We start from the raw sequence: 27978 nt of genomic DNA, 5'->3' as shown, positions 1-27978 counted from the left end.
TCTTCTGCTTTATGGATCAGTGTAAACATTTCCAAGAAGCAGCAAAAGTGGATGAACATTTTGTTTTGATAAGTTTTGCGTAGATTTGTTAAACTGCACCAACGTTAATAAACAACTGAAACATGCCTTTCCCATAGAAATTCTGACCTAACTATTACTCTATACCTACACATTGGTGACCAGAGGCTGAATTAATCAAACTTGCCATACTGATGGCTTCAAGACTATGCCACTTTAATGGACTCATGAGCAAAACAGTGTATCTCTAAATATTTCGATTATGATATTCTATGTAGAGCACAACTTCAATAATATTAAGCCTTGAGCTTAGAGGCTTACTTACTAATTATTGATTTTGTTCATGGTTTGTTGTAGACTAACACGAATCCTTTGTTAATCTAGCTTCTGCTTAATCTTTCAAACCCAGAAAAAATATTCAGGCTACAAAGCAAAAATCATTTTTCCATCGAAGGAATCTAACACTCAGTTTAGTGATGGTCTCAAAAGTCAACTGAAACTATTGATCTTTTCCCTAACCTGTGAAGCTGCATCAAATAACCAAAGTATACATGTCACTGTGGTAGGTCATGAGCAATGTGCTTAGTGTGTCGCCACATTTAGTGCGGCCAATGCTTCTGCTGTGCTGGGAACATATATTAGATCATATCAAACTCTGTTTAGTATATAGCAGAGCTCATGTGTACATACAACTACGATTTGTTGAATTTCTTATAAAAGGATTGCTTGGCTCCATTCTGATTGCTAGTGCGTCAGATGATTTCACAAACCTGTAAATATGTTGCTATTGTCACTGATTGACATTTTGTAGAACATACTGGCTGAAGGTTTTTTATGCTTGTAGGTACATGAACAGCAAACAATTCTGAATTTACCTTTTTCCATTTTGATAAGGTCAAACATCCATGCAGATATTGAGATACAGGATATAACCCCTTTATTAGTATCGCCAATGTTAGTCAAACTTGGGGAGAATGTATGTAGGCACGTATGTGGATAGTATTTCTATAGCTCGAGCAAAAGGCAGCAGAGCCCTGTACATGGACAAAGGCAACCCTTTGGTCCATGATAGATAGGAGAGGAGGCTGAATTGTGCACAATTAATGTGTGGTGATGCTAATGGTTTTGAAGATGGTGCGGGCTGGCAAGGGGAGTCAACGGAGTTCCTTCAGGGTGGGGGATGATGTGACCATACTTCTTCAGGCCTTGGATGAGATGTGCTGCAGCATGTAGGATGCACTTAAGGGGTTGCCAGTGTGGATTCTGAGAGGCCATGGAGTAGGACATTACCACCATCCAGCTGCAGGAGTTTAGGGCATTGAACAGCAGTGGCAATCAAGTATTTAGGGGCTACCAGCCGCGGCCGGTAGTGGGATTACCTGCCGGGCGGTGATGTGGGGAGGGGAAGGGGCAGGGTGGGGGGTAATAATGTATGGATTATGGACCTTAACAGGTAAGTAAACATATAAATAAATAAAATGTGTTGCGCACACTGCATCGCATTTGGTGATATAGTGCACGCAACGAAATTTGTTTAATTTATTTATATGTTTACTTACCTGTTAAGGTCCATAATCCATACATTACTACCCCTCACCCAGACCCTCCCCCTTCCCATGTCACCGCTCGGCAGGTACTCCCACTACCGCCCGCTGCGGGGGGCTACATAGGTTTTATTTGTCTATTTACTGTAAAAAATAATTGCAATATTAGCTCTCATAACAACTCATTGAAAGCATACCTCCCTTAGGCACTTACCGGGGTTATAGCTGTTGCAGAGGGTTTAGTTGGCACTGTTGTTGTCCAGGGAGTTACATGTACTATGACGGTTGCTGTAGTGGTCAGCTGTGAAGCTGTATTTCCTCCCTGCTCATCAGTTACTTCTATCAGGAGCTGGAACACTGTGGGATCTTGAATTCCCTCAAAATCATTGTACTGGAAATTTTGTCTTGTTGCCAACAAAGGGGGGTCATTGTCTGTTCGCAGCAGCATAAACCGATGGATGCCATTCCCTGGAAAATTATTAATAGTGATGAAGAGCAATTTTCCAAATATCATTTATAAGCTCTCAGTGAACTACATGTGAAGAATAATATATTTTGGAGAATCCTTGACCTTCCAAATTTGTATATTTGCCTGATCACAGGAGACAGTACCCTTGCAGCATACTGAGATTCACTGCATCACATTGCAACAAAATGAATGAAAAGTAAAAAACTATGTCCTGTAGACAGACTCAGACAAGGACTCGCCATCCTCAGATGAAACTGTGTTGCGGCTTGCGGCGGTATTGTGTTGTAAAGCTCAACTGCTAAATCTACTTGATACAAAGACAGTCATTACAAAAATCTTCTTATTTCCAAAGTACCTGCCCTCTTGGAATTATCACATAAGTGGGAACAACATGAAGATCTCTGTTAGAAGATATATTGGCTTTTAATGAGGGCCATAGTAGAGGGGAAAAGGTAATAATAAGAAGGTGATAAGGAAAAATAAGAGCATTCTCATGTTTCCAGAGTAGAGGTAAAATGCTCTTTACAGTTCCAACACCCCAAGAGGGGCAGCTGGAGCCGCCATGCAAACATATAGCAGACCCATAGACGTTTGGGGTGGTTGAGTGGTGCTTTCTCGTATCTTGGCTAAAAGCATACACTTTCTAGTAAAGCTCTACTTATACTGATATGGAGAAGCAGCAGGGCACATCACGGGAGGTGCTGGAGCATTAAGAAGCGGTATGCAAAGTTATGTGCCTACAGATTAATTCTGTATTTGTAATAGTTCAGCCAATTAGGGTTTCTACTCACGCCTGCTATTAATCAAGAGCTTTCCTGTCCTGCGAATTTCCCTGTCACAGCTTGTCATTTCAGCTTTCAAATCAAACTTTTAGTTTTCAAAGGTTTTTGAGAGCTGTTGCTTTTTGTTGAACTGTTGTATACAGTCAACTGCTGCACCTCATGGCACCAATTGGCCAGTATTTATTCCCACTCACTCTTTTTCACCCTTACCTGCTGGTGACGGGAAACCCCTTGGGGTAGCTGTGCGACTCATAAATTCAAAATAACATAACATAACATAACATACCTTTGCCATTAAAGAGGGTTTTAAATTACAGTTCCTCAGATACCAAAAATGACTTTCGCACTATAGACTTTTTTGAGGCCTACGCTAGGAATGACATATGTGGATTGGAAAGGATAGGTTAAAACTGGCAACAGGTTTAGTTTGCCACGTCGAAGTGGCAATTTACAACCACACAGACAGTCTGCAATATCAGGCCTGATACAAGCTTAACAGGCTAGTTAAGTGGATGGCACAGTCAGTGCTCCAGGCCCACTAGAAGCATTAAATGAACAGGTCCTGAGTATATCCAGTGCCACTCTATTAGGTACTTATACGTAAATTAAATATGCCAATTGACTGTAAGCCAACTTTGCTATGTTTAAGTGAGTGAGGACAACACTTTAGCATGGGTTAGCAGTGGTAAAGTGCACACAGTTCAAAACCAACAAAAACAGGTTCAGAAACAAGATGTGAAGGTAGGAAGTTTGGGAATGAAACTGCAGAGAGTGCCAAGTCCAACAGGTGCCCATTGATGTGTTACTTGAAAAACAAATATCGATCAGTGGTCCTATTGCAGGACAGTTATCAGCAACATGACAAGGATTTTAGATAACAGAAAGGTTGGGCTGAGGTAGCTTATTTTTTGTCAGTGAAGGACATTTCTTTTTTAGCAAGATCTCAATAAAAGTTTAATTTTGTGATTGTGGAGTTTCTGCCATGTTTTGACTTTGGGAACTAGGAACGCGTTTTTCAGCCTCCCAGAACATATATGGTGACCCTGAAAGATGGTGAAAGACTGAGCTGAATACATTTTAGTTAAGGCCATAATGCAAAGGTGTGGTGATAGCACCACTGGCATAAAGTTAAATACCACTTGTGGGTTGCACTGTTCAGTTACCACACCCGCATGAGTGCTTTAAAAATATGACTTCAGTCCTTCCAAGGTGACAATGGACTGCTGTGAACAAGGCTGCACACTATGCTCAAATTAATCTCAGCCACTGGTAATTACTCGGGCCCCAGCCGAGTCAATCATTATTTTGCAACCTTGCCACCTCTTTGTGGATCCAGCTAGATGCAAATCAGTCTTGAACCTGTTGCAATAGGAACAGTAGACCAAACTGTCAAGCCAGGTCCTGCCTGAACTGGGACCCAAGCAATCCAGGAACCAGGCGCTACCTGGCTGATGAGTTCTAACTAGGGTGAAGCCAGTCCTGTGTTGCTTGTGTTACAGTTTACAGAGTACCTGGCCTGGCAGTTTCGGCTGGAGTATTCCTATTAAATCAGGGTCAAGACTGGTTTGCATATCTATGAGTCCAAACCGAGGTGGTATTGTGTGGAAAATAACAATGGATGGGGATGCGGCCCAGAGTAATTACCAGTGGCTGAAATTATTTCAAGAATTCCATTCATCACTTTTTTGTATACTTTAATGTGTCTCTCTAAGTGGTTTGAGCACGCCCAGTTGTGGGTTCTGTGCACACTGTGTCACTGGAAGCCAGCTATACCTGGGTGATGGGCTCTAACTAGGGTGAAACCTGTTCTAAGGTGCTTGCAAACTGCCAGGTCAGGGATGACCTGACCTGGCAGTTTGTGCTGGACTCTGTCCATTGGAGCAGGGTCAAGACTGATTTGCATATGGCTGGATCAAAACTAAGTTGCATGGTAAGCAAAATAATGTGGATGAAATTAATTCAAGCATTCCATCCATCACTTTTGTGTATATTTTTTGGATACTTCAGTGAACAAGGCTGCAGCAGACATGTGTTGGAAGGTGGCTTGTTAGTAAGCGTAGGTAGGTATCTGCAGCTAATAATAACACCACAACCAAAAATAAGGGCCAGTCAAGTCTCAATAAATGAATCCTTGCTCAACCCTTGGTAGCTTGGCTGATGAGCAGTCACGCTTGATTTAGGAGACAGGTTTGTAAAGCATTTAACCCTTTGCATGCTGATGACGGAACCGCTCCGTCATCAGCTGCGGGTGCGCTGTGCTGATGACGGAGCGGTTCCGTCATGGCCCAGCCGACGCACCTGCGCGGCGCTGATTTCGCGCCTGCGCGGGCGTTCTAAAGAGCGGGGCGGTCATGACGGAACCGCTCCGTCACCAGCATAGCTCAACCGCGGCTGGTGACGGAGCGGTTCTGTCACCAGCATGCGGCCGCCGCGCGGCCGCCCCGCCCCTTTAGCGCTGCGGCGGAATAGCCGCCGCAGCGAAGGGGTTAATATCAGCAAACCAATAAATAAATAAGACACAAAACACGATAAAAACTCAACACCAATTTATAAAAAATGAGAATATGTTTATCTTTCCAATGACACCCGAATGACAAAACTTCATGAAGGGAACCGGAGATATGAATATTCACATTTTTATTGCAAAATTGTGCTTTCTAACACCAAAAAGTGAAGTGTGTCAACTGTGGCTATCTGGTCACCCTGGACTGGGACCAACCCAGATTTTCAGGCTGACCTTGATGGAGCACAGGTCAGATACATTGAGTGGTGTTACGCTTCTCCTGTCCCTACTCTATCAAGACCCCTTTATGTGCCACCTGCATGCTGTGCTTTGTGGCGCGCTATGGTGCCATGACTGATGTTCCTCAAGATCCATAATTCCATTGCGCTTGAATCCCTGCAAGTGTTCCCCCGAAACCCATGCACCAATAGACTATTTGCTCTTGCTGTTACTAGGACCTTGGTGTAGTTTTCCGTTAAATCTCTGCAAGCTACCACCCAGAATCCCATGAGCCAATGGCAATCCTTGCTCCTGCTGTTACTGATGTCTTGGTGTTATTTTCCATCATGCATATTCAAATGAAACAATACATTTGCTTTCTGATATTTGGTTCCAAACACCAAGTTCTACTTGCCATTTCTCTTAGGATAAAGCAAGTGTGCTAACACATGTTTTCTTCAAGGTTCTGGAACCTTTCCGATGGCCATGTTCCACATGTGATCTAGCTACCTCTGTATAGCCTTTGAGAGGGTATATAAACCCCACCCAACCCGAGTTGTTGCTTGGTCTAACTTTCTGGGGAACGAGCAGCACACTTCCCACTCACCTGAAGAATTCAACCGGAACCGAGAGGCACTCCAGTCTCCTTCAAATCCATTTCGACCAGTGGTTCTCATGGCTGCCGCTCACTTAATGTCTTCATCCACTCTCCCGCCTGCACAGTTACTCCGGACCCACGACGACTCCATGAGTCAAAGCCTCGAGATCTTTTTCGAACTTCAGTCAAGTGGAACAACTAGGCTATGTACTTGATTTCAGGTAAGTGCATATTAATCCTCCTATAGTAATAAGCAGGACTGAGTTTCAGCGTCTTCGGAGACTGTAGACTTTTCCTCCATGCTCTCTCTGTGATTTACTCCAGCGTGATTTGTGTATTTATAGTCCAGACCCTTCCTGCAACCTTGGCACTAGGACTGTTACTGCACAAGTATTAAAGACTTTATCTCTGTGTTTTTCTGATGTACAGTAGTGCCAAAAGATAGCACTTCAGAGTCTATACGACCCTTGTGCGCCAACCTATATTCTGAGGGTATCCTTGGGAGTGCAAGTAACTTCAACCTTTGTACCAAGTTTATCCTTGGGAGTGCAAGTAACTCCAGCCTGTGTACCAAGTGTATCCTTGGGAGTGCAAGTAACTTTAACCTGTGTACTAAGTTTATCGTTGGATTGTAATTAAGTCCAACCTGTGTTCAGAGTGTATCGCTGGTAGTGCAAGTAACTCCAATCTGTGTTCTGAGTTTAACCCCTGGGAGTGTGAGGGATAAAAAATAGAATTTGCATACAAGGGGAGTATCGGACATATATATTGTGTTAGCCTGATGTAGCTACATATCCACTCTGCTTAATATGTACACAACATATTGCATATATGCTTTAGCCGGTAGGAAAGGTTTATTCTTAGCGCTATGTTCCATACTAATAAAGCAGGCCAAGAACCATACAGACGCCATATTCTCTCCTCCGTGTTAGAACATAAGCTGTGGTTACAAAAGGGGGTGGTAATGGATGGAGCATCTGAACCAATCAAACACTCACACCCAGTCAAAAGATCCGGGTTTAATCCATCACCGTTCTTTAGCCCACTCTGCCACCCCAGTTCAGACATGGCTATATGCAAATCAGTCTGACCCTGTGCCTCATGGGAACAGTCCAGCCCGAACTGCCAAGCCATGCCTTTCCTGGACCAGAAACAAGCTTCCGAGGACCGGTTTCTGGCATTCCAGCTGTCTTCAGCCCGGCTTGCTTGAATCCAGTGGCAAAGTGAGCAAGGGACTCATGTCTGAGCATACCCTGCCACACTTATGGCAGCCAAAAGCGGTACAAAAGCGGGTGGTAATGGACGGAGTATCTGAACCAATCAAACACTCACACCCAGTCAAAAGATCTGGGTTTAATCCATCACCGTTCTTTAGCCCACTCTGCCATCCCAATTCAGACATGGCTATATTCAAATCAGTCTGACCCTGTGGCTCATGGAAACAGTCCAGCCCGAACTGCCAAGCCAAGCTGTAATTACATGTAACTCTTGAGTTACTGAGAGCAGCTGAAGGTAAACTGTTTTCCCTCTGTCCTGGACTCAAGGTCGCATCTGGCTTTGGGTGCGATAAGTGGATTCCTGGAGGCACCGTGCCTACACTCCCGGGCACCAGGACGAAAGGGAGTCACATCCTTACCTTCCCAGTAATAAATAGTAAAGCTTTGAACCAATCATGTGTGCCTTATATGGTCCTTCTTTGGGGCCCAAGGGCCGAGTGGTGTTTTTCCATTTACGGTGACTTCATGAGTTCAACTGAAAGTATGTTTGGTTTTGACTGTAAGCCAGCCGTCTTCTCCGCGCACCTGATGGATGAGGGTTGGAGAGGCTCCTCTATAGAGTATTTTGCTTAATAAACGATTGACCCTTCTTCACTGCCAACTGACTGGTTATTTGGTAATGGTATTGGGGCTACGAGGTAGGTATAGCCTTTTATGTTATTTTTACTGTACATCAAGTGACCCACTCCAATCTGGGATTTTGGTTATTCTGCTCTCATGCTATGCTGCCGATGAAACCTGTAAGTGTATGTCACTAATGATAATACATCATCTTCATATGAAGAGACCTATTAATGTATAATGGTAACTGCCTCCTTTTGTTATTTCCAGTGCATTGCACCATCACAGAAACTAGAGATTCTGGTCCAGTGCACATCTAACTCACAAATGCAGATGGTCTCAGTAGTGACAAATCCTGTTACGCAGTATTGAACATTCACATCCACTGAGCCCATCCAATACCAAGGACTCAACACCCACCATACACATCAACCCCCGGCTCTCCTGGAACCACGTCAATGATGGAGACACCATCAAAATCATGAACACCATTCACTCCAGCTCACCGTCCGACCCCTGCCCGCACCACATCTTCAACAAAGCGAGCTCCATCATCGCACCTCATCTCCGGAAAATCATCAACAGCTCCTTCAAGACGGCCACTTTCCCGGAGAGCTTGAAACATGTCGAGCTCACCGCCCTACTCAAGAAACCCTAGGCGGACCCAAAGGAACTCAGAAACTTCTGACCCATCTCCCTGCTCCTGTTCCCAGCGAAAGTCATTGAGAAGACCGCCAACAGACAACTGACCCACTTCCTGGAGGAGAACAAAATCCTGGACCCCTCCCAATCCGGGTTCCGCAGCAATCACAGCATTGAACCCACCCTTATCGCCACCACAGATGACATCAGGACCGTCCTGGACAACGGCAACACCGCGGCCTTCATCCTCCCGGACCACTCGGCCACCTTCGACATCATCTGCCACCACACCAGACCACCTCTCCCCTTTCCGATTCAAAGCCACCATGATCACCTGCAGCGTACCGCAAGGATTATTCCTCAGCCCGACCCTCTTCAACATCTGCTTGGCACCGCTCACCAACATTATCCGAGCACACAACCTCACCATCATATCGTATACAGACAACACCCAGCTCATCCTCTCCCTCACCAAGAACCAAACACCACCAAATCCAACCTCCATGAGGGAATGAAGGCCATCGGAAAGTGGATGAAGACCAGCCGACTGAAACTTAACTCTGACAAAACAGATGTCCTCATTCTTGACTACACCCCCCCTGCATGGGACAACTCCTGGTGGCTGACCACGTAGGGAGCTGCCCCGACACCCACCCACCATGCATGCATGCGCGCAACCTAGGGTTCATCCTGGACTCAACGCTCTCTATGACCCAGCAAGTCAACGCTGTCTCCTCCTCCTGCTTAAATACCCTTCGCATGCACTGCAAGATCTACAGATGGATCCCCACCGAAACAAGGAGGACGTTCACCCAAGCCCTCGTCAGCAGCAGGCTGGACTACGGCAACGCCGTCTAGGGGGGAATCATGGCAAAACTCAAGAAAAGACTGCAACGCATACAAAACGCCTTTGCACGCCTCATCCTTGGAAACCCTCGCCATAGCCACATCACCGCGCACCTGAGAGACCTGCACTGGCTTCCTTTCAACTTAAGGATTACCTTCAAGATCCTCACCCACACAAACACAAAGCATTCTACAACACCAGACCAGCATACCTCAACGAACGACTCACCTTCTATACCCTGTACTGCAGCTTCATTCAGCTGACCTCGCACTCGCCACCGTCCCACGCATCCGCCGAACAACCTCCGTTGGCAGACCTTTTTCCCACCTTGCTGCCAAGAAATGGAACACCCTCCCCACCCAGCAGCGACACACCCGGACCTGCTAACTTTCAGGGGACTCCTAAAGAACTACCTGTTCGATCAGTACCTGCTCCCTAACCCCCAGTGCCTAGAGACCCTCAAAGGTGAGTAGTGCGCTCTACAAATATTAGACTGATTGATTGATTGATTGAAGTCTCTCTTTTCTTATTTTGTCACATAATCTCTTCCCCTCAGAGGCCATGCATGATCTAAGGAGTTTGGTCCCTTGATATTGTGCAGCTCTTAGAGAGATAAGAGGTCCAACATCTGCTCCAGTGTTGTCTCCACAGTTGGAACCAGGTGAGTGCATGACATGGTTGGGGCTGGTCAAGTTTTTACCTTTTTTTAGCATTTTCTCCCAACATCGATCGATTGGCTTTGTCAATCTGGATTTCAGTTTGACAATTGCAGCCTGCTGATGCGCAATGCCTCAGTCAATCCTGGAGGTTGTTGTCTTTGTCGTTGAAGTGCCCCGGAGCTTTCAGCATGGCAAAACTGCATGGTCAGGCCAAGTCGCTGTTTAACATCCCCGGCTTAACTCTTGTCATCGAGGTCGGTCACCTTACAGAGCTTTTTCCCAAAAGTTGTCTAAAAGTTAAGAAGTATCCTTTGAGGGTCTTGAAGAGTACACAACACCGGTCTATGAGTACCATTCCCACAATGCACCTAGTCAATCCAAGTAAATTCTACGTAAAGCTGGGCAGCTGAGCTTTTCCTGTGGTAGTTGATCTAGGTAACGTCTTCCGATACTTATCTTCCTGTTGCGGATCAGGGAATCCACTCCTTGATCTTTAAAGACAGGCAAGGGGTGCGTGGCTTAACCGGCAACAATGGCGGTCGTGTAGAGCGAGAGCTCCGGACAAACAATCTGTATCCTGGCCCTAGGCATCCAGAAGGACGCTGCCTCTCCTGCTGAGGTTGCCTGGTCCTGGAGGATCATCTGGTGGTGCCAGAGGCGAGATACCGGCATTGGAGAGGCAAGTTGCGACCCTGCGAGGCAGAACGGCCTGCAGGGAGCCAGCGAGGCACAAGCCGGTACCTGGATTTCTGTGCGGACCCGGCGAAGCGCTCTCGGCAATGGGCGTGCACAGAGAACTGAGGCCGACACGGAGGGGTGCGGTTGATCCAGCGCCCACAGGACTGACTGAGCCCGGGAGCCCGGCGGGCCGCAGATAGACGCTGCATCGGGAGCATGAGCGCGGGCACAGCGGTGCCCGAGAAAGCTGGGCAGCGCTATATCCTGAGGCGGTCCGGCGGGAGCGGGCGCCATTTTGGGGCATATTAACTATACTGAGGAGGAGCTGGAGGAGGAGGCCGGCTGCACCCTTGCCCAGAGGAGAGTGCCCCTTGGCTGTAGCGGGGTGCCAGAGACCCCCTGGTTGCCGTTGGATGTGGCTGATCGGGCGGACTAACTGAATCGGCCCGCCGAACTCTGTGGCGGTCTTGCAGTGTGGTGAGCAGACCAGGCCTGTGGGTGGTGGTGGGGCGCTGTGACCTGCGATCCCCCCCTTGCAGTGAACCTCCTGGGCGGCTGCTGTTTGCTGCAGTGGGGAGGCTCGGGCCTCGGTGGGGTCGGCTGAGAACGGAGGAGCTCTGAGGGCCGGTGGTGCGGTGTCTGGGCGGAGGTGAATCAAAGCTGCGCCCTGGGCTGGTTTGCCGCGTTCCTCTTGCAGGGGACTCCTGCGGCTGGGGTCATAGCCTTCTCTGATTGCCCGCCACTGTGGAGACCAGGAGTCCGCTCCTGTGATTAGGGGCGATTAGAGTTCGGTTTGTCCGGAGACTGTTCTGCCTGTCGCTCGGCCTGACTCCAGAATTGCTGGTGGTGACGGCCCTTGGGGTAGAGAGTACTATCACCTGGAAGACTCAACCCTGCTACCATGATGCGGGATCGCACTGGTGGAGGTCACACAAAACAAGGGACCCTGGATAAATTCACGGAGGCGAGCCACGAGGTCGGGGCCGAGGGGTCGCAGAACCAGGCGCCTGACAATGCGCCGCTATTGGCGGCAATAACCCAGTCTAGGGACATGCTGGACGCCAAGATCAGGGCTGTGGGGTCGGACGTCATGCCGTGAGCACATCACTGGCATGGAGACCCGCATATCGGAGGTGGAGGACGAGGTGTCCGTTCTTAAGAAGAAAGTTGTGGCCATGGAGAAAATACAAAAGGGCCTGGCCTTGCGACTCGAGGACGCCGAAGGGCGGGCTCAGCGGAACAACCTACGCTTTGTGGGATTTCCGGAGGGTTGCGAAGGTGATAACCTGGACCGATTCCTTGCCCAGTGGTTGGAGGGCTGGCAAGTGCAACCCCGGACGTGCTCTCTCGCTGCTTTGTAGTGGAGCTGGCTTATAGAGCTCTGATGCAGAAGCCCCCTGCTGGGGCACGCCCGCGGCCGATCATCGCCAAATTCATAAATGACTCAGATCGTGACAATATCCTGCGACAGGCGAGGGTGAAGGCCTCTCTCACGTGTGGCAATGCGACCATCCTCATATTCCCGGACTATACACGCTTGGTGCAGCAGCAGCGACAATACTTTCTCACGGCAAAGGCCCGCCTTCGAGGCCTCAAGCTTCAATATGCCCTGCTCTACCCGGCGCGGTTGAGAGTGATTTTCAAGTCCCGTCCTCTGTTTTTCGATTCCCCAGAGGAGGTGTTCAAATAGACGGATGAAATGTTGAAAATTCGTGTCAACACGCCACAGGGTGAAGAATCGAACTCCTCATCGAGTGGCATGGCCAGCAAGGGCCTCAGGAGTCAGCAGCGACGCCGCAGGAGATCGAGGTCTGGACGCAGTTCGCGCTCTGGCTCCGCGCTTCGACAGCACGATCCGACACCGGAGCAGCAATCTGGAGTGAAATGATGGCTGGGACTCCTGCACAGGTCTAAATGTATGGTTCTTAAGCATGTCTAGGTGGGCCGGTTTCATTAGGGCTGGGAGCCTGGCCCAGTAGGAGTGGGCGGGTGGGAGTGAAGTCCTATAGTTGTGGTTTGTCAATTGGGGATCCGTTGGAGGGGGTGGTTCTTGTTCCCCCGTTGGGGACTAGACTACGATCCGACTGCATAGGGAATACCCCTACTTTTCCACTGTGCACGACTCATTCTCCAGGTTAGACTACATTTTCGTTCCCAGGGGGCTGGCACATAGGATACTATCGGCGGCTATTCTGCCGAGAGCCCTGTCTGACCACTCGCCGGTGGCCCTCACGTTCAGCATAGGCCCGGCCAGGCAGTCGTTTCGGTGGCGCATGTTGGGATGGCTCCTGCTGCAGGACGAATGAAGGGAACATATGGTTGAAGAAATTGATCACTACCTGGTCTCCAAAGTAGGCTCCATAGTCTCCCCAACTACCCTCTGGGAAGCGTTAAAGCCCACATTGCAGGGTGTTGACATTTCCTGGTGTGTGGCGGCCAGTATGGAGCAGCGGAGAGACTTAGTGCAACGAGAGGTGGAACTGGAAGCGCTGGAACGCAGGGGTCGGGAGGTGGGCGGAGGGCCTGCCAGACGACAGCTCGTGCTGGCCCAGCAGCAGTATACAGCGGTATTGATGGAGGAGGCAGGGCAGGCCTGGTTGGCCACTCGCAGTCGGGTGTATCAGTGGGGGGACAAATCCTGCAAGATGCTGCACCACTTGTGTCAAGGCACACTCCATGCCCTGCCGCTGCCCCAGATCTTGGACCCAGAAGGGGTGCCCATACTAGAACCCCTAGCCATTGCGTAGAGCTTTGCGGCATACTATACGCACCTCGGGTATGCCTGACAGCCGATGTCATCCAGCGGTTTATAGATGATCTCCTCCCACGGTAAACTTCGGATGACCAAGGGGAGGAAATGGATAGGCCCCTGTCTGATGATGAATTGGGCACCGCTCTGGGCGAGCTGAACCCCGGTAATGCCCCGGGCCCCAATGGCTTTCCGTGTGAATTTTTCAGGCGGTGCTATGTACAGCTGGATCCACACCTTCGTCCGGTCATGGAGGAGGTGTGTGAGGGCGGCAGGCTCCCCCCAGATTGGCGACACACAGAGGTGGTGGTCTTTTAGAAGCCGGGTAGACCCCTGAGGAGCCACACGTCCTACCGCCCTATTTCACTGCTCAATACTGAGGCCAAGGTCCTGGCTAAGGACCTAGCTAAAAGGCTCAAGCCTCACATAGCAGATTTGGTCCCCCCAGATCAGGCGGGTTTTATGTCTCGGAGGGCGACTCAACATAACATTAGGCGTGCCGATGTCACAGTGTCTGCTCGGGGGAGCTTGGGGGAAAAGGCAGCGCTGTTTTTGGTGGACATGGACTGAGCTTTTGATTCCCTTAACTGGGTATATTTGTTCACCATGCTGCGACGTCTCAATCTAGGCCCGCGCTTCATGGCTTACTTACAGTTGCTGTACACTGATCTCACGGCATCAGTACGAGTGGGGGGCGCTGTCTCTAGATCCTTTCGGGTCTAGCAAGGTACCCAACAGGGCTGTTCCCTCTCCCCCTACCTATTTGCGCTCGCCATGGAGCCCCTAGTGGCGTGGGTGTGTATAGATGCCCAGCTCAAAGGTTTTTGGTGGTCGCCGGGCCTCGCTGATAAAATAGCACTCTATGCTGATGATGTCTTGTTCTTTCTCACTGATCTGGATCGGTCGGGCCGAGGCTGCTTCGTATTCTGCAGATCTTTTGAGAAACCTCTGGCCTCTATATGAATCCGGGTAAGTCGACGTTGTGGATACTGGGTGGTCAGCGGCAGGTGGGAGCATGGGAGTCGGGCATTCATTTGGCGTCTGGAGGGGTGAAGTACCTGGTGGTGTATCTGTCGGAGGAGGCGGCCGCCTCCCTGGATCACAATCTCACTCCAGTGTGGGACTGCACGCGCGAAGACATGAAGGTTTGGTCCTGAGCTATGGCAGAGCGGCCATCTTTCAAATGATGGTGCTCTCGCATCTATTGTATCAACTACAAAATCATCCACACCAGATTCCGCCCCGTTGGTTTCAGCAGGTCAACTGGGCGCTGGGTGGGTTTCTGTGGGAAGGGAGACCGCGCGTGTGGCACTGCGAACGTGTTTTTTATCCTCCTATGCTGGGGGGGCTGGCCACATCAGATGTTCTCTCCGACTATTAAGCAGCAAACTTGTTGGTTCTTAACGAATGATAGTATGGCGATAGGGACGATCTGGCCTACGCGGTCGAGCAACGCCTAATGGGCTCCGTGTCCGTGCACACGCTGTTGTACTCCGCCTCGTTTCGGAGGTGCCTTCTCTCTACCACGCAGGTGGTATTTCACGTCTGGAGGCAAACACTAGGCAGAATGGGGTGGTGGAACGTGCTTACACGAGAGACCCCTCTTTGGCGTAATGGTCATCTGCCCCGCATGGACGCTCTGCAGGGTTTCCGGGGATGGGACGCGATTGGAATCTCCTCCCTGGGGATGTGATGTCGGGCTGCTCCCTGAAGTCCTTTCAGAATTTACAGGATGAATTTGGGATGCCTCGCTCCCAGTTCTTTAAATACCTACAGTTCCGACAAGCACTGACGCCATACTTGACAGACCTAGGACATCTCCCAGAGTTTAGTCCGCTGGAGGCCAAATTGTTCATGGGGGAATTACCTGATAAGAAAGCCTCACGTATCTTGCAGCCATTGGTCCACCACTGTTCCTCCAACTTACACAGACTTAGGACCGCATGAGACAGGGATGAGGGGGACTTAGAGGAAGAGGACTGGGCGGAGGCCTGGATCGAGGCCTGGGCCAGCCCGATGGAGGCAGCAATTTCCACTCGCCTGCGACTGATACAATTTAAATATTTATATCACACCTATTTTACCCGAGAGCGCTTGTGGAGGGCGGGCATGATTGGCGCTCCCGATTGTCTCCGATGTGGCACAAAGGAGGGTACACTTCTACACACTGTCTGGGGGTGCTCGGCACTGCATAGATTTTGGAATGGGGTGTTCACGTACTTATCTGAAGTATTGGCATAGGAGCTCTCGCGCACTCCGACACTGGCCTTCTAGCATGTGATGGAGGTGATTGGGGGTAACAGGCACAAGCACCTTTTGCTATTGCTAGGCCTTACACTGGCTAAAAGAGACATTGCCAAAGCTTGGAAGGCCCCTCAAGCTCCGCCATTGGCCGCCTGGAGGAATGGCATGGACTTTTGCATGGGACTTGAGCAACCTATATTCCTGGCTAGGCGGTGCCCCCGTAAGCATTTTAAGATCTGGAAGAGGTGGGCCGACTACTGTGGGCTGAGCTTGGACCCTCCGCCAGAGAGGGCCGCCCTCATGACGATATGACCGATGGATCATTGGTGAAGACAGCAGAGTGTTTTGATGGACTTGACATGTTTCGTTCAGATATTATACTGCAAATCTGTGGGAGTAGCAGCGCAAACGGGGGGAGGGGTGGGGGTGGCTGGAGTTTGTTTTTCTGTAAAAGTCTAAGATGCTATTGTTGCTCCATTAATGTTTGCAGAAGATTCCGGAGCTATGCATTATATGTGAACTATGACAAATAAAATCTGTAAAAAAAAAAAATAATGGACAGGCAAAGTCCTCTTTTGTGAATCATTGAGAGTGCAGCAGGTGAAGTCCTTCTGAGTGCAGCTGTCTCTTTCTGCAGTCCAAGGATCCAGCACAGCAGTCCTTTTTCTCCAGATGTTTCCAAGCACTGATCTGAGGTGCAGTGCAGCTCTCCCATATTTATTAAATTTTCTGGGCTGGCAAGAGGGGAGGCACCCCCAACCAATTGGGTTTGAGTGCCACCCTCTGTGATGACCACTTCCTAAGAAGTGTAGCATATTTCTGTCCCAAAATTAACATCTCAATAAAAACAAGAATGGATACATTCTTAACTGGCTTACCCAAACCCACAGGTGTGGCTAACCTTTCCTTACACTTCCCTTCCAGCCCCTCTCCTAATTAAATTTGAAGGGCTCCCATCTGACTGGGGGTGCAGGAAGTGAGTGGGGGTGGTTCCTGTGCTAACTGTGCTTCTCCATTTGAAGACCAATTTGGCTCCCCAGCCCCCTTTAGTCCTGGCATCTGCAGGCAGCAGATCTCCTGCCACCTGTCCAGACCACTTCACACCTAATCAGGAGTAGCTTGGCTTAGGCTGTCATAAGGCGGGCCAATTAGAAGAGGCTGCTTCAGGGATGCTGTAGGTAGCTTCAGGAAAGCAAGTACTAAAACTACTTTCCTTCAATAGCTGTACGAAATCTGACTTTGGCAAGGTATTTTGAAACTTGTAGTTATTTCTCTGGCTCACTCCGGCTAAAAGTTAGACTTTATAGTTTAATGAAGCCTTCCCGAGGCAGGGCTGGCCTTAAAATGACAGCAGCACCACAGCAGTGCCATCAACTGTGGTCTCTAAACCACCATGCCCCCTCACATAGCAGGGGCTTACAGGTAAGTTGTGTCATTCAAGCACTGGCCCTGGACCTGGTTAGCAGGGACCATGGCACATTCAGAGTCAGTAACCACCAGTATCAGACAAAACCTTGGGGTGATCATGGCAAAAAGGATGACTTGCTCACAACAGGTGTCAAAGTAAAATATTTGTGACCTTGAGAAAATTATACATGTGACATTGGCAAAACAACCCATAAGAACTGCCTTGAAGCCTGCTATGACTGTGTTCATAGTGTGTAAAAGTAGAATATAACTAATATTTAGATAGCTGTTTTCCTGCGGATGGATAAAAAAAATGCCTATTCACTGGACTGGCTGTGATTGCTCTTTACCAAAGTAAAAGCTTACTTTTGGGCAAAAGTTATAAATTCATCAAGCCAAGTTTGAAAATAGTTACAGCTAGATTGTTGTTACACATACTACAAAGGTGAATGTATAAATGCGTGTTTTTCCCTGTCTGAAAGCCTTGACAGGCTTTAATTCAGCTATGATCAGTGGCAATGATTAGGTATTGGATAGTGTATGAAATACCTTTACTTGGAGTGAACATAGGTTCAGCCTTTCGGCAGGAAGTAAGCAAATCGTAGGCTACCCAACGCTACTTATTTTTCAATGTGTATGAAACAAACAGTGGCGGGCCCAAACAAAGAACTGCCTTAAACCATCCAGAGTAGTAAGTTTGTGATAAACATTGATATAATGTCTCGGGTGTCCATAAAGTGACTCTGTTCCCATCCAATATGTTTCCAGCTACAACAGAAGGAATTTGGCCTCAGAACAAACCAGGGTTGCTTTTAGAATAGGTGCTGCATTACCAAAGGACAGCCCCTGGATAGAAAATATAGAGCTCTGCATAATGCTAGAGAAAACATGAATGACAACATAACTTGGCTAATTGGATTGTTGATTCTAGTCAGATGGATTTGAACTTATCACCAATCACTAGCTTGTGACAACTATTAACAAGTGTCCAGCTATCAGCTCATTTGGAACAAATGAAGAGTTAGAACCTGTTGTTGTGTCTGCCTGAAAGAGGACAGAGGTACACATAATCTCCCTCACAATCAGGCATGTACAGTATTTTCAAAGGTCAGACAAGCTGGAGTACTGTAGCCCATTGATGATGAAAACAATAAAATGGGGAAGAATGAGCTGACCACTTTGGACATTATGATGCCCTTGCTGGAGTGAGTAGTTGAGATTGACTCCAGCCATCCAACCTCTTGGAATCCATTCCTAGCAATCTGCAAACTTTAGAAGGACCCCAGATGAATAGGACAATGTTCTGAGGCTACTAGAAAGGAAATATCTTGGTAAGGAATATTTCCTGGTTTTTCCAATTTGAGCAAATGTGTTGGTGGTAAAAGGCTACATCTTCTTTTGCAGAGAAGGTCATTTCCCCTTTTGAGCATTGCCTGTTTATAGTTTCTAGGTTTTAATGGTGCAGTATTTAACCTCCAAAAACTTGACTAAGTCTGAAGGTTGAACTGGAAAATGGGAAAAGGTGAGAAAGTTCAAGTTCAAGTTCAAGTTCTGACATTTGTATAGCGCACTACTCACCCAGAAGGTCTCAAGGCGCTTGGGGGGGGGGGGGGGGGGGGGGTGTGTTACTTATCGAATAGCCAGGTTTTAAGTGGCTTTCTGAAGGAAAGGCGGTTCTGTGTAAGGCGAAGGTGGGTGGGGAGAGAATTCCAGGTTTTGGCCGCTAAGTAGGAGAAGGATCTTCCTCCCATGGTGGATCTATGGATGCGCGGAACTGCGGCGAGTGCTTGATTGGTTGATCGCAGTTGGCGGGTGGGTGTGTAGAATGATAGTCGTGTGTTGAGGCATTCGGGTCCTAAGTCGTAGAGGGCCTTGTGTGCGTGGGTGAGGAGACGGAACGTTATTCTTTTGTTGACTGGGAGCAAGTGGAGGTCTTTTAGGTGACCGCTTATGTGAGCTTGGCGAGGAATGTCTAATATGAGTCTGGCTAAGGCGTTTTGGATGCGTTGGAGTTTTTTCTGTAGTTTGGCTGTGGTTCCGGCGTAGAGGGTGTTTCCGTAGTGCAGTCGGCTAGTGACCTGTGCGTGAGTGACAGTCTTTCTTGTTTCGGTGGGGATCCAACGGAAGATTTTTTTGAGCATGCGAAGGACGTTGAAGCATGAAGATGAGACGGCGCTGACTTGTTTGGTCATCGGGAGGGAGGAGTCTAGGATGAAGCCCAGGTTACGTGCATGGCCTGTAGGTGTGGGTGCAGTGCCCAGGGCTGGTGGCCACCACGAGTCATCCCAGGCAGAGGGAGATGATCCTAGGATGAGGACTTCCGTTTTGTCCGAGTTAAGTTTTAACCGGCTGTTCTTCATCCATTCAGCTACTTCTTTCATTCCTTCGTGTAGATTGGTTTTGGCTGTGTTTGGGTCTTTGGTGAGGGAGAGGATCAGCTGGGTGTCGTCTGCGTAGGAGATGATGTTGAGGTTGTGTTGTCGCACGATGGATGCGAGGGGACTCATGTAAACGTTGAAGAGGGTGGGACTGAGTGATGATCCTTGTGGAACTCTGCAGATGACTTCGGTGGCCTTTGAAATGAATGGGGGGAGGCGGACTCTCTGGGTTCTCCCGGCAAGGAACGAGATGATCCAGTCCAAAGCTTTTCCTTGTATTCCGACGTTACTGAGGCGTTGTATGAGTGTGCTATGACAGACTGTGTCGAAGGCGGCGGAGAGGTCAAGTAGGATGAGGGCAACTGTTTCTCCGTTGTCCAGTAGTGTTCGGATGTTGTCTGTAGCTGCGATGAGGGCGGTTTCAGTGCTGTGTTTGGCTCGGAATCCGGACTGTGAGGAGTCGAGGGAATTGTTCGATTCAAGGAAGGCGGCAAGCTGACTATTGACGGCTTTCTCAATGACTTTGGCAGGGAATGGGAGGAGTGAGATGGGGCGGTAGTTTTTAAGTTCAGAGGGGTCTGCTGTGGGTTTCTTCAGAAGGGCGCTGAGTTCGGCATGTTTCCAGCTTTCTGGGAAGGTGGCAGAGTTGAAGGAACAGTTGATGACATCGCGGAGATGGGGTGCGATGATGGAGTCTGCTTTGTTGAAGATGTGGTGGGGACAAGGGTCGGTTGGCGATCCTGAGTGGATGGAGTTCATCAGGTGGATGGTGTCTTCAGTGGTGATTGGGTTCCAGATGTGCAGGTTGTGAGAGTTCTGTATTGGTTCTGAGGTGGGTGGAGTGGACTGTTCTTCGAACTGGATTTCAAAGCTGTTATGTATATCGGCAATTTTGTTGTGGAAGAAGGAGGATAAAGAGTAGCAGAGGTCTTGGAAGGGAGTGATGTCGTTTGTGCCGGCGGTGGGGTTGGTAAATTCTTTGACGGTGTTGAATAGTTCCTTGCTGTTGTGGGCGTTGTTGTCGAGTCGATCCTTGAATGCTGATTTCTTGGTGGATCGGATCAATTGGTGGTGTTTGCGGGTGGCGTCCTTGAAGGTGGTCAGGTTGTCAGTGGTTGGGTTTTTTCTCCAGGTTTTTTCGAGAGTACGACGTAACTTCTTGGATTTCTTAAGGTCCTCGTTGAACCAGGGGGCCATTTTGCTACCTTGTTTAATTTGGTGGTTTTTCAGTGGTGCTAATTCGTTGGCGCTGTGGGTGATCCATTGTGTGAGGTTGGTGACAGCTTGGTTTGGGTCCAATGATGCGGCAGGTGGGTTTTGGTTAAGTGATGTGAAGAGTTGGTTGGCTGTGATTTTGTTCCAGTTTCTACGAGGAACAGGTTGTGGGGGGTTGTCTGTAGAGATCTTATTATAGTTGAAGTGCACGCAACTGTGGTCCGTCCAGTGGAGAGATGTGGTGTGATCGAAGGAGACGTGTTTGCTGGAGGTGAAGATAGGGTCAAGCATGTGTCCGGCAACGTGGGTGAGGGTGTCAACAAGTTGTTTGAGTCCGAGATTGGCCAGGTTGTCCAGGAGGGTTGTGGTGTTGTTGTCGTTTATCTTTTCCAGGTGGAAGTTGAGGTCTCCCAGTAGGATGTAGTTCTCGGAGGTGAGTGCATGTTGGCTGATGAAGTCAGTGATGTCTTCGATGAATTGTGTGCGGGTTCCTGGTGGTCTGTAGATGAGGGTGCCTCTAAGGGTGGTCCTGGGGTCGGTGTGGATCTGGAAGTGGAGGTGTTCGGCGGTCGCGAGGTTATTATCGGAGCTGGTCGTGATTCGGATGGTGTTCTTATGGACGATGGCAATGTCTCCTCCTGTTTGGTTGGTGCGGTTTTTCCGGATGATCTTGTAGGCGTCCGGGATGGCAATGGCGATGTCGGGCGCTGATGAGGTGTTCATCCATGTTTCTGTGAGGAAGGCGACATCCGGTGATGTAGTGTCGAGTAGGTCCCAGAGTTCGGTGGAGTGTCTGTGGACCGAGCGGATGTTCAGCAGGATGCACTTCAGGTGGTTAGAGTCGGGGCTGTGTTTAGAGTTAGTGGATTTGCTGTGGGTCCTGATGCAGGTGAACTTGCAGGAGTGGCAGGCGAATGGTCCATGGGTGTGTCCCGGGGCGAAAGTGATTTATGCAACAACAGGAATATGCTTGGCTACATTTTTCAAAGGTTGTTCCATTTGGAGCTGTAGACACCTACATTCAAGAGTTAAGCCGGGCCCTTAAGATTGATGGGCTACTTTTATTAAATCTTTCCTGGCCAAAAGATTCTTCATTTCCTTGCTTGAGGATTTAGGCTTCAGTTAAATGATTGACTAGGGCATCATTTTAAGATAAGGTATTGTCTAGCCAATCTTTCAGGATGGTGGTCCTCTGTGTTTCGCCCTGAAGGAAAATAAGCTGTATTTGGTAATCCCAACTTCGTATGATCTCTGTGATTAATGTTCTATCCCCTAGAGTGGTGTACTGAACAGAGGATTGTGCCTGCTATTTTTATTCTCTCATGCACATTAATGGTTCTATTTTCTCCTCCTTGTTTTCATTAGCAGAAGAGAGCTCTCCATTACATAGTTCTGAAATACATAGAGAAGCTATTGGGTGATGTGTTTTATGCAGTATTTCTTTATGAAAATCTTAATTGACTGCAAGGGACCCTCTGGCGGGAATCAAATACCACCATTTTCCATTACTTACTAACTTCAGTAAAACAACTTTACAAATTTCTTCTCATTGTAAGGTTTTCTACAATGGACAGTTACAGTTACAATATCTTCAAGTGTATTTTTAGTATATACAATTTTTGGTAATATAACAAAGATATCTTATTCTTGCTCTGTCATAATTTATTATTTGCTCAATTGCAAATAATTTTTTTTTTTACTCAAGGATTTTGCTGAGGGGTTTTCTTTATCTGTACATGCCGGTAATTCCATGTATGGGAAAAACAAGGCATCCCAAACTGCATGCCCCAGGCCATCGGTTGTCAAGTCCATTGCCAAAGAAGATACCTTTAATTCCTTTTCTGTATTGGAGAATATAAAGGAGAATGTGGGTAACAGTCATGAACTTTCATCATCTTCCTCTAACATGGGAGTAAAACCTCTACACCACTCTTTTTTGCTAACGTTCTTAAGAAGTCAAGCAACTTCCCCACAAAAGGGAATAATCCACCTACAAAGGAATCCCCTCAACCGTCTACTACCTCGACACAAGGTGACACAATCAATAGGATCATACAGGAAATTTTAACAGTTAGTCGACGTCTGAAAGATATGGATGCTTATATATCATCCCTGGCAGCAGAGGCCAAGTCAATTAGGCAGAAATTGTGGGATTTCAAACCAAAACTGAGGGATTGGATCTACGAGTAACAGCGATGGAGAGCTGTCTTGATTCAGTGCAAAGCAGAGATCAAGAACTTCTATTCCTTCGTAGAAAGTTAATTGACTTGGAAGACTGTGGTAAAAGAGGTAACAATCGCTTTTTTGGATTTCCGGAGAACATCAAAGGTCAAAATGCTAGAATGTTTTTATGTGATATTCTTCCAAAATTAGGCAGCATTACTTTTGATCCTTCATTAGAAATACAGAGAGCACATCATATCGGCCCTCCATGAAAAGATCACACAGCCCGGCCGAGGCCACTCATTGCTTGTTTCCTGAGGTATGAGCAAGCAAGACAGATCCCAACAGCTGCACGCTCGCAAGGTTCATTCTCACATGATGGGCATGTCATCCATTTGGCAGCCTACTTCTCTAAAGAGACTAATGAACGATGAAAAGCATTCCTCTGAATCATACCTCAACTACGACAAATGGACATTAAATATGGCTTATTTGAACCAGCTTTCTATCGCATTATCAAGAATGGAAAGATTTCTATGATCTGGTAGACCTACAATAATGCCTGGATCCCATGAAAATACAGGATATGGACACACAATATACTTTAATTGATCAAGCTTATGCAAGTCTAAGTCTCTCACAATAAGCACCAGACAACAAATGACGTAACATTAGCAATCCACAACACCGAGGAAGAGACCAAGGAAGATCTTTTCATACCCAGAAAGGCAAATCTTTGTTGCTACATATTTCTCTGCCTTTGCACAAGAGCAGCATAGAGACAAGTCCTGCTTTCCTTTTAGGTCTGCCTCGGATGTGGATTGACAACAGTAGTCTACCAAGATACAGTTGATAATCACAATTTATGCTACTCCTATAAGTTAAGATAACTATTGTGTCAATAACTTACACTCTTAACATTGGAATCTGAAACATTATGTAGAGATTGGGTGGGCAAGGTGATCCATAGCAGTGTACAGAAGGGGTAATCTACAGATACAGGTCTATTCGCAAATGTGGAGTAGCAATCCTCATTCGCAAGTCGCTTCAAGTCATAATATCAAAGCCATGGACATACCCTGATGGTCGTTATGCATTTGTCAAGTTGCATACAGGGGACACTTATATTTGTGCAGGATCAATCTATGCTCCAACAGGAACAAAAAAATCATTCTTCCTCCATCTGAATCGCTACCTAACAGAAATAGGGGCCTCACAATATCTCATAGGTGGTGTGAGACATGACTGCTTCTGGGGGTCCTCTCACGACTATGATTTATTTTGTCCCCTTTGGTCTCCGAGTGTTATTATCTTTTTTTTTATGTCCACCTAGATTTTTGGTTGTCAGCATTGACTGTGGGGTTAGGTGTTCCTTGAGTAGGACGTTGTGCCTTATCCTTGAGGCCTAGTCATCTACCTGAAAATTTAGTGAGATCCCTGAAACCTAAAATGGAGTCCATCAACTGACATAACGGTCATCCCAACCAAGCTGACCCATTGAGTTGCCTGAGGAAGGTTCTGGAACCAACTGCCAAGTTCCAACGGACTAGGGTCAGCCTATAAAAGGACCGTACTCAGGTGGCCATTTTGTGTAAGCCTGTGACCAGAGAGGTAGCAGTGACCAGTGAGGAGAGAGGCGAATTACAGAGGAGAGAGTTGCATCAGAAGGGGCCCATTTGTCCTGTGGTCGACTGTGTTCTACTTGGATGTGACCCCCCTTGGATCCGACCGAACCCCACTGAGTCCGAGTGTCATCTACGCACCTGGACTTTCACCTCAAAGGCACCGGAAATTCCCTTGGTGTACTTTGATCATATCGGGGTTTCATAAACCCCTGGGTCGCTCCGGTCAACATTCAACTTAATTGTCCCTTTTGAAACGGCATTAACGTGAAGAAGGAAGAGGAGCTGAAATTACAACCGCGGTGTCTGCCCACACAGCAGACGAGGCACACTTACCGAGTCAAAGGAAGAGTAGCCTGTAGCAGCGGTCGAGGAAGAGATCATCCGTCCCACTCGGAAACACCTGAAGCAGCATTGGTGTATCTGAGGGCCGGAACTTCAGCGGAACTGTAGTGGTGGAAGACGGACCAACGCCAGCGAAGGCGGGGCCAAGGAAGAGCTTCTGAAGGCGAGCCGAGCGACATCGGTGAGGGCGGTCCCAGTGATGACGCGCGCTGTCAATACCACCGGGGGACGTCCCACCCTTGACCTGTTCGCTGTGGAGAAGTATTGCATGCCGACCCCCTGACCTCTGAGGTGAGGTGGTTCCCGAGACTGTTTCACCCAAGCTGACGAACACCGGCAGTGACGAAAGTAAGCTGGGGCATTGCTGGGGAGAAGGGTGTGATGGGTTCTTGGAGGAGCAGTGCTTGAAAGGGGTGACGGGCGATTCCCGTGTGAACTAGAAGCCGGCCAGAGTATTTCCCTGAACTTGACTTTCACAATACGAGTAAGCCAGTAGAGGACCAAGCCTGATAAATACGAGGAGAGTGAGAGGAGCGAGTGGAACTCGTAAGGGGCTGTGGGTTAGAAGACCAGGAGTTGTGGGGAGATAGGCACAATCTCCATCATAGGGAAGTGTGTAGATACCATCCTCCAATCTGAGGTGACAGTGTAATCAGAACCTACTAAGCTGCCTAAATGTCAGCGGGGGTGATGTTACTGGGGCCGAAGTGAAATGTGATGTTAATTTGCCTATTCTTTCCTAGTGTAACAGCCGTGCCAACCCTTGTGAAGTATTGTGTACAGTGAATGTTAAAAGTGATCTGAACCTGAAGCAGCGGGGGTGAAGTATACTCTGGTTCCTTCTTGGGAATCATTTATTAATCTTTCTGGAAGCAACTGAATTGTATTGATTTCTCTATAAAGTAGAAGGAGGGTCATGTAAATTGTAATTGCAACATGTAATGTAACGAAACGTAAGAAGTGATAAGAATTGCATTCATTTGAAAGGTATTGTACTAATGTATTAAGAAAGCTATCAAACCAAAGAGAACAGAGTCTATTTTTATAAAGTACGAACCTTATTTTCCTAACCTGGTGTAGTGTAATTTTTTTTGGAATGGATGGGCGCTGAGTTCCTGAGAGGTTTTAGGCAAGCTTACACATTTAGCCTTTGGAATTAGTCTTCCCCTCTGTGCCATACTACCCACGTGTTGGCTAGGAGACCCCTAGGTCTAACATATTGGTGTTTCAGCGGTGGGATCCTACTTGTGCTTGCGTATACCTTGCAGTAATTCAGGGTGCACCATAAACCTACACCTGGAGTTTTCTCCAAGCGGTCTCCCAAATTTATATTTTGATTTTCCAAATTTACTCCTGGTGGTGGGTGGAGGTTATCCTCAGATTACGCTTCTTAGTTCTCTCCTGAGTGCCCATTTGATCCCATATTTGAAAAATGGAATTAAACCTTGAAGAGATAGAGACCTACACTGTGACCCAACTTAAAGAGTGGTGTCAACGACAGGGGGTGTTCTTCAAAAATGGTGCCAAGAAAAGCGAGTTACAGACAAGCATGAGGGCATGGGTGGAAGCTCTTATAGAGGAGGAACGGGACACAGAAGAGAGTGATAGAGACACTGTCCTTGAGACAGCAATGCTGTACCAAACTGAAGGGGGGAATCTGCTGACAGGTCCCAGGACACTTTCAAGGGAGGGCAGCAGTGTCTCAGTGAGGAGTTGTACTGACGCCGAGCTGGAAGACAGGAGGGAAGAGAGGAGACTGAAATTGGAGTTAGCTAAATTAGAAATGGAGCGGGAGGACAGGAGGTTGGCCCACGAACGAACAATAAAGGAGCTAGACCTTCAAGCCTTAACATTAAGGTCCCCTAATCCAAACAATGGTGGCAGCGAAAACAAAGAAAACACCAGAAAACCCAGACCCTATCCACCCAAGGATGTTATTGCTAGTTACACCCCAGGTGATGACATTGCCAAATGGTTAGCCGCATATGAGGTCTCTTTAAGGGCTCATGGGATCTTAGAAACCCACTGGGGGGGTGGGCTGTATAAGTATATGCCACCTGCTGGCAGGGATACCTTGTTGGCTCTGGAGCGGGATGAGCAAACCCACTACCCTACAATGAAAGTGGCGCTGGTGAAAAAGTTTGGACTTACCCCCGAAAAATACAGACAAAAATTTTGGGGAAGTCCTAAATTAAGTACCCAGAATTGGGTAGATTTCTTAGATTATGCAAAGAAAGCCTTGGAGGGTTAAAGGCAGCGAGGTAGAGGACTATGAAGGTTTATATAACCTCATACTCAAGGAACACCTACTCGAGAAATGTTTTCCCGAGCTGCGACAACACCTGGTGGACAGCAAGCTGACCAGACCCAGAAAGCTTGCTGAGGAGGCGGACATCTGGGCTAGTACCCGGGTGTCCACGAAGGGGACTGGAGGGGATTCCCATAAGACTGGACAGGGCGCCCCCCAGAAGAAAGAGGGGGGAGATAACAAAAGGGAGTTCTCAAAAGGTCCACAAAATACTTCACAAGGAAGGGGCAGAGGATTCATCCCTAAGGTTAACCAACCCCGCAACCCTAATCCTGGCCAAAGCCAGCAGCCTAGGGTTGTACATTGCTTCGAGTGTGGTGGTGTGGGACACTATAAAGGAGATGTGAAATGCCCAAAAAGACCACCCTTCCCACTGGAGGAAAAGCCCCGGGAATAACTAGTATAGTGCTCGGGGAGGAGATGCCTTTGGATAAGGGAGGGGAGCGGGCGGGTGTCACTTTAGTGTCCCTGTGGGATAAGGAGATGGTGCCAAAGACCCAATTGCCCTCAAATACTACCAAGTATGAGCAGTGGGTCACCATCAATGGCCATAGAGGGGAGGCTCTGAGAGACACAGGAGCCAGTATGACTATGGTGAGGAGTCAACTGGTGTCTCCGGAGCAGGTCATCCCAAATGTACTCCATCCCGCTGTGATGGCTGACAGCAGATTGGGCCACTATCCCGTGGCCGAAGTACCCTTTGAGTGGGGAGGGGTTGCAGGTTCACTTCGAGTTGCCGTAAGCCCTGCC

At 48.1% G+C, this 27978-nt stretch overlaps 1 protein-coding gene across 1 annotated transcript in view; it reads right to left on the bottom strand.

The window, feature by feature from the left end:
• LOC147751482 (cadherin-related family member 4-like) overlaps positions 1-27978 on the bottom strand; it is an 866423-nt gene that overhangs the window by 186329 nt on the left and 652116 nt on the right. The window contains exon 19 of the mRNA XM_086938604.1: positions 1777-2030. Within this exon, the coding sequence (XP_086794730.1) occupies positions 1777-2030 (254 nt within the window). The remainder of the gene's footprint in view (positions 1-1776; positions 2031-27978) is intronic.

The sequence above is a fragment of the Lissotriton vulgaris genome, chromosome 1_1 (genome assembly GCF_964263255.1).
Source record: "Lissotriton vulgaris chromosome 1_1, aLisVul1.2, whole genome shotgun sequence".
Classification (NCBI taxonomy): domain Eukaryota; kingdom Metazoa; phylum Chordata; class Amphibia; order Caudata; family Salamandridae; genus Lissotriton; species Lissotriton vulgaris.
Note: the sequence above shows the minus strand (reverse complement) of the source record. Positions and strands in the feature narration are given on the sequence as shown.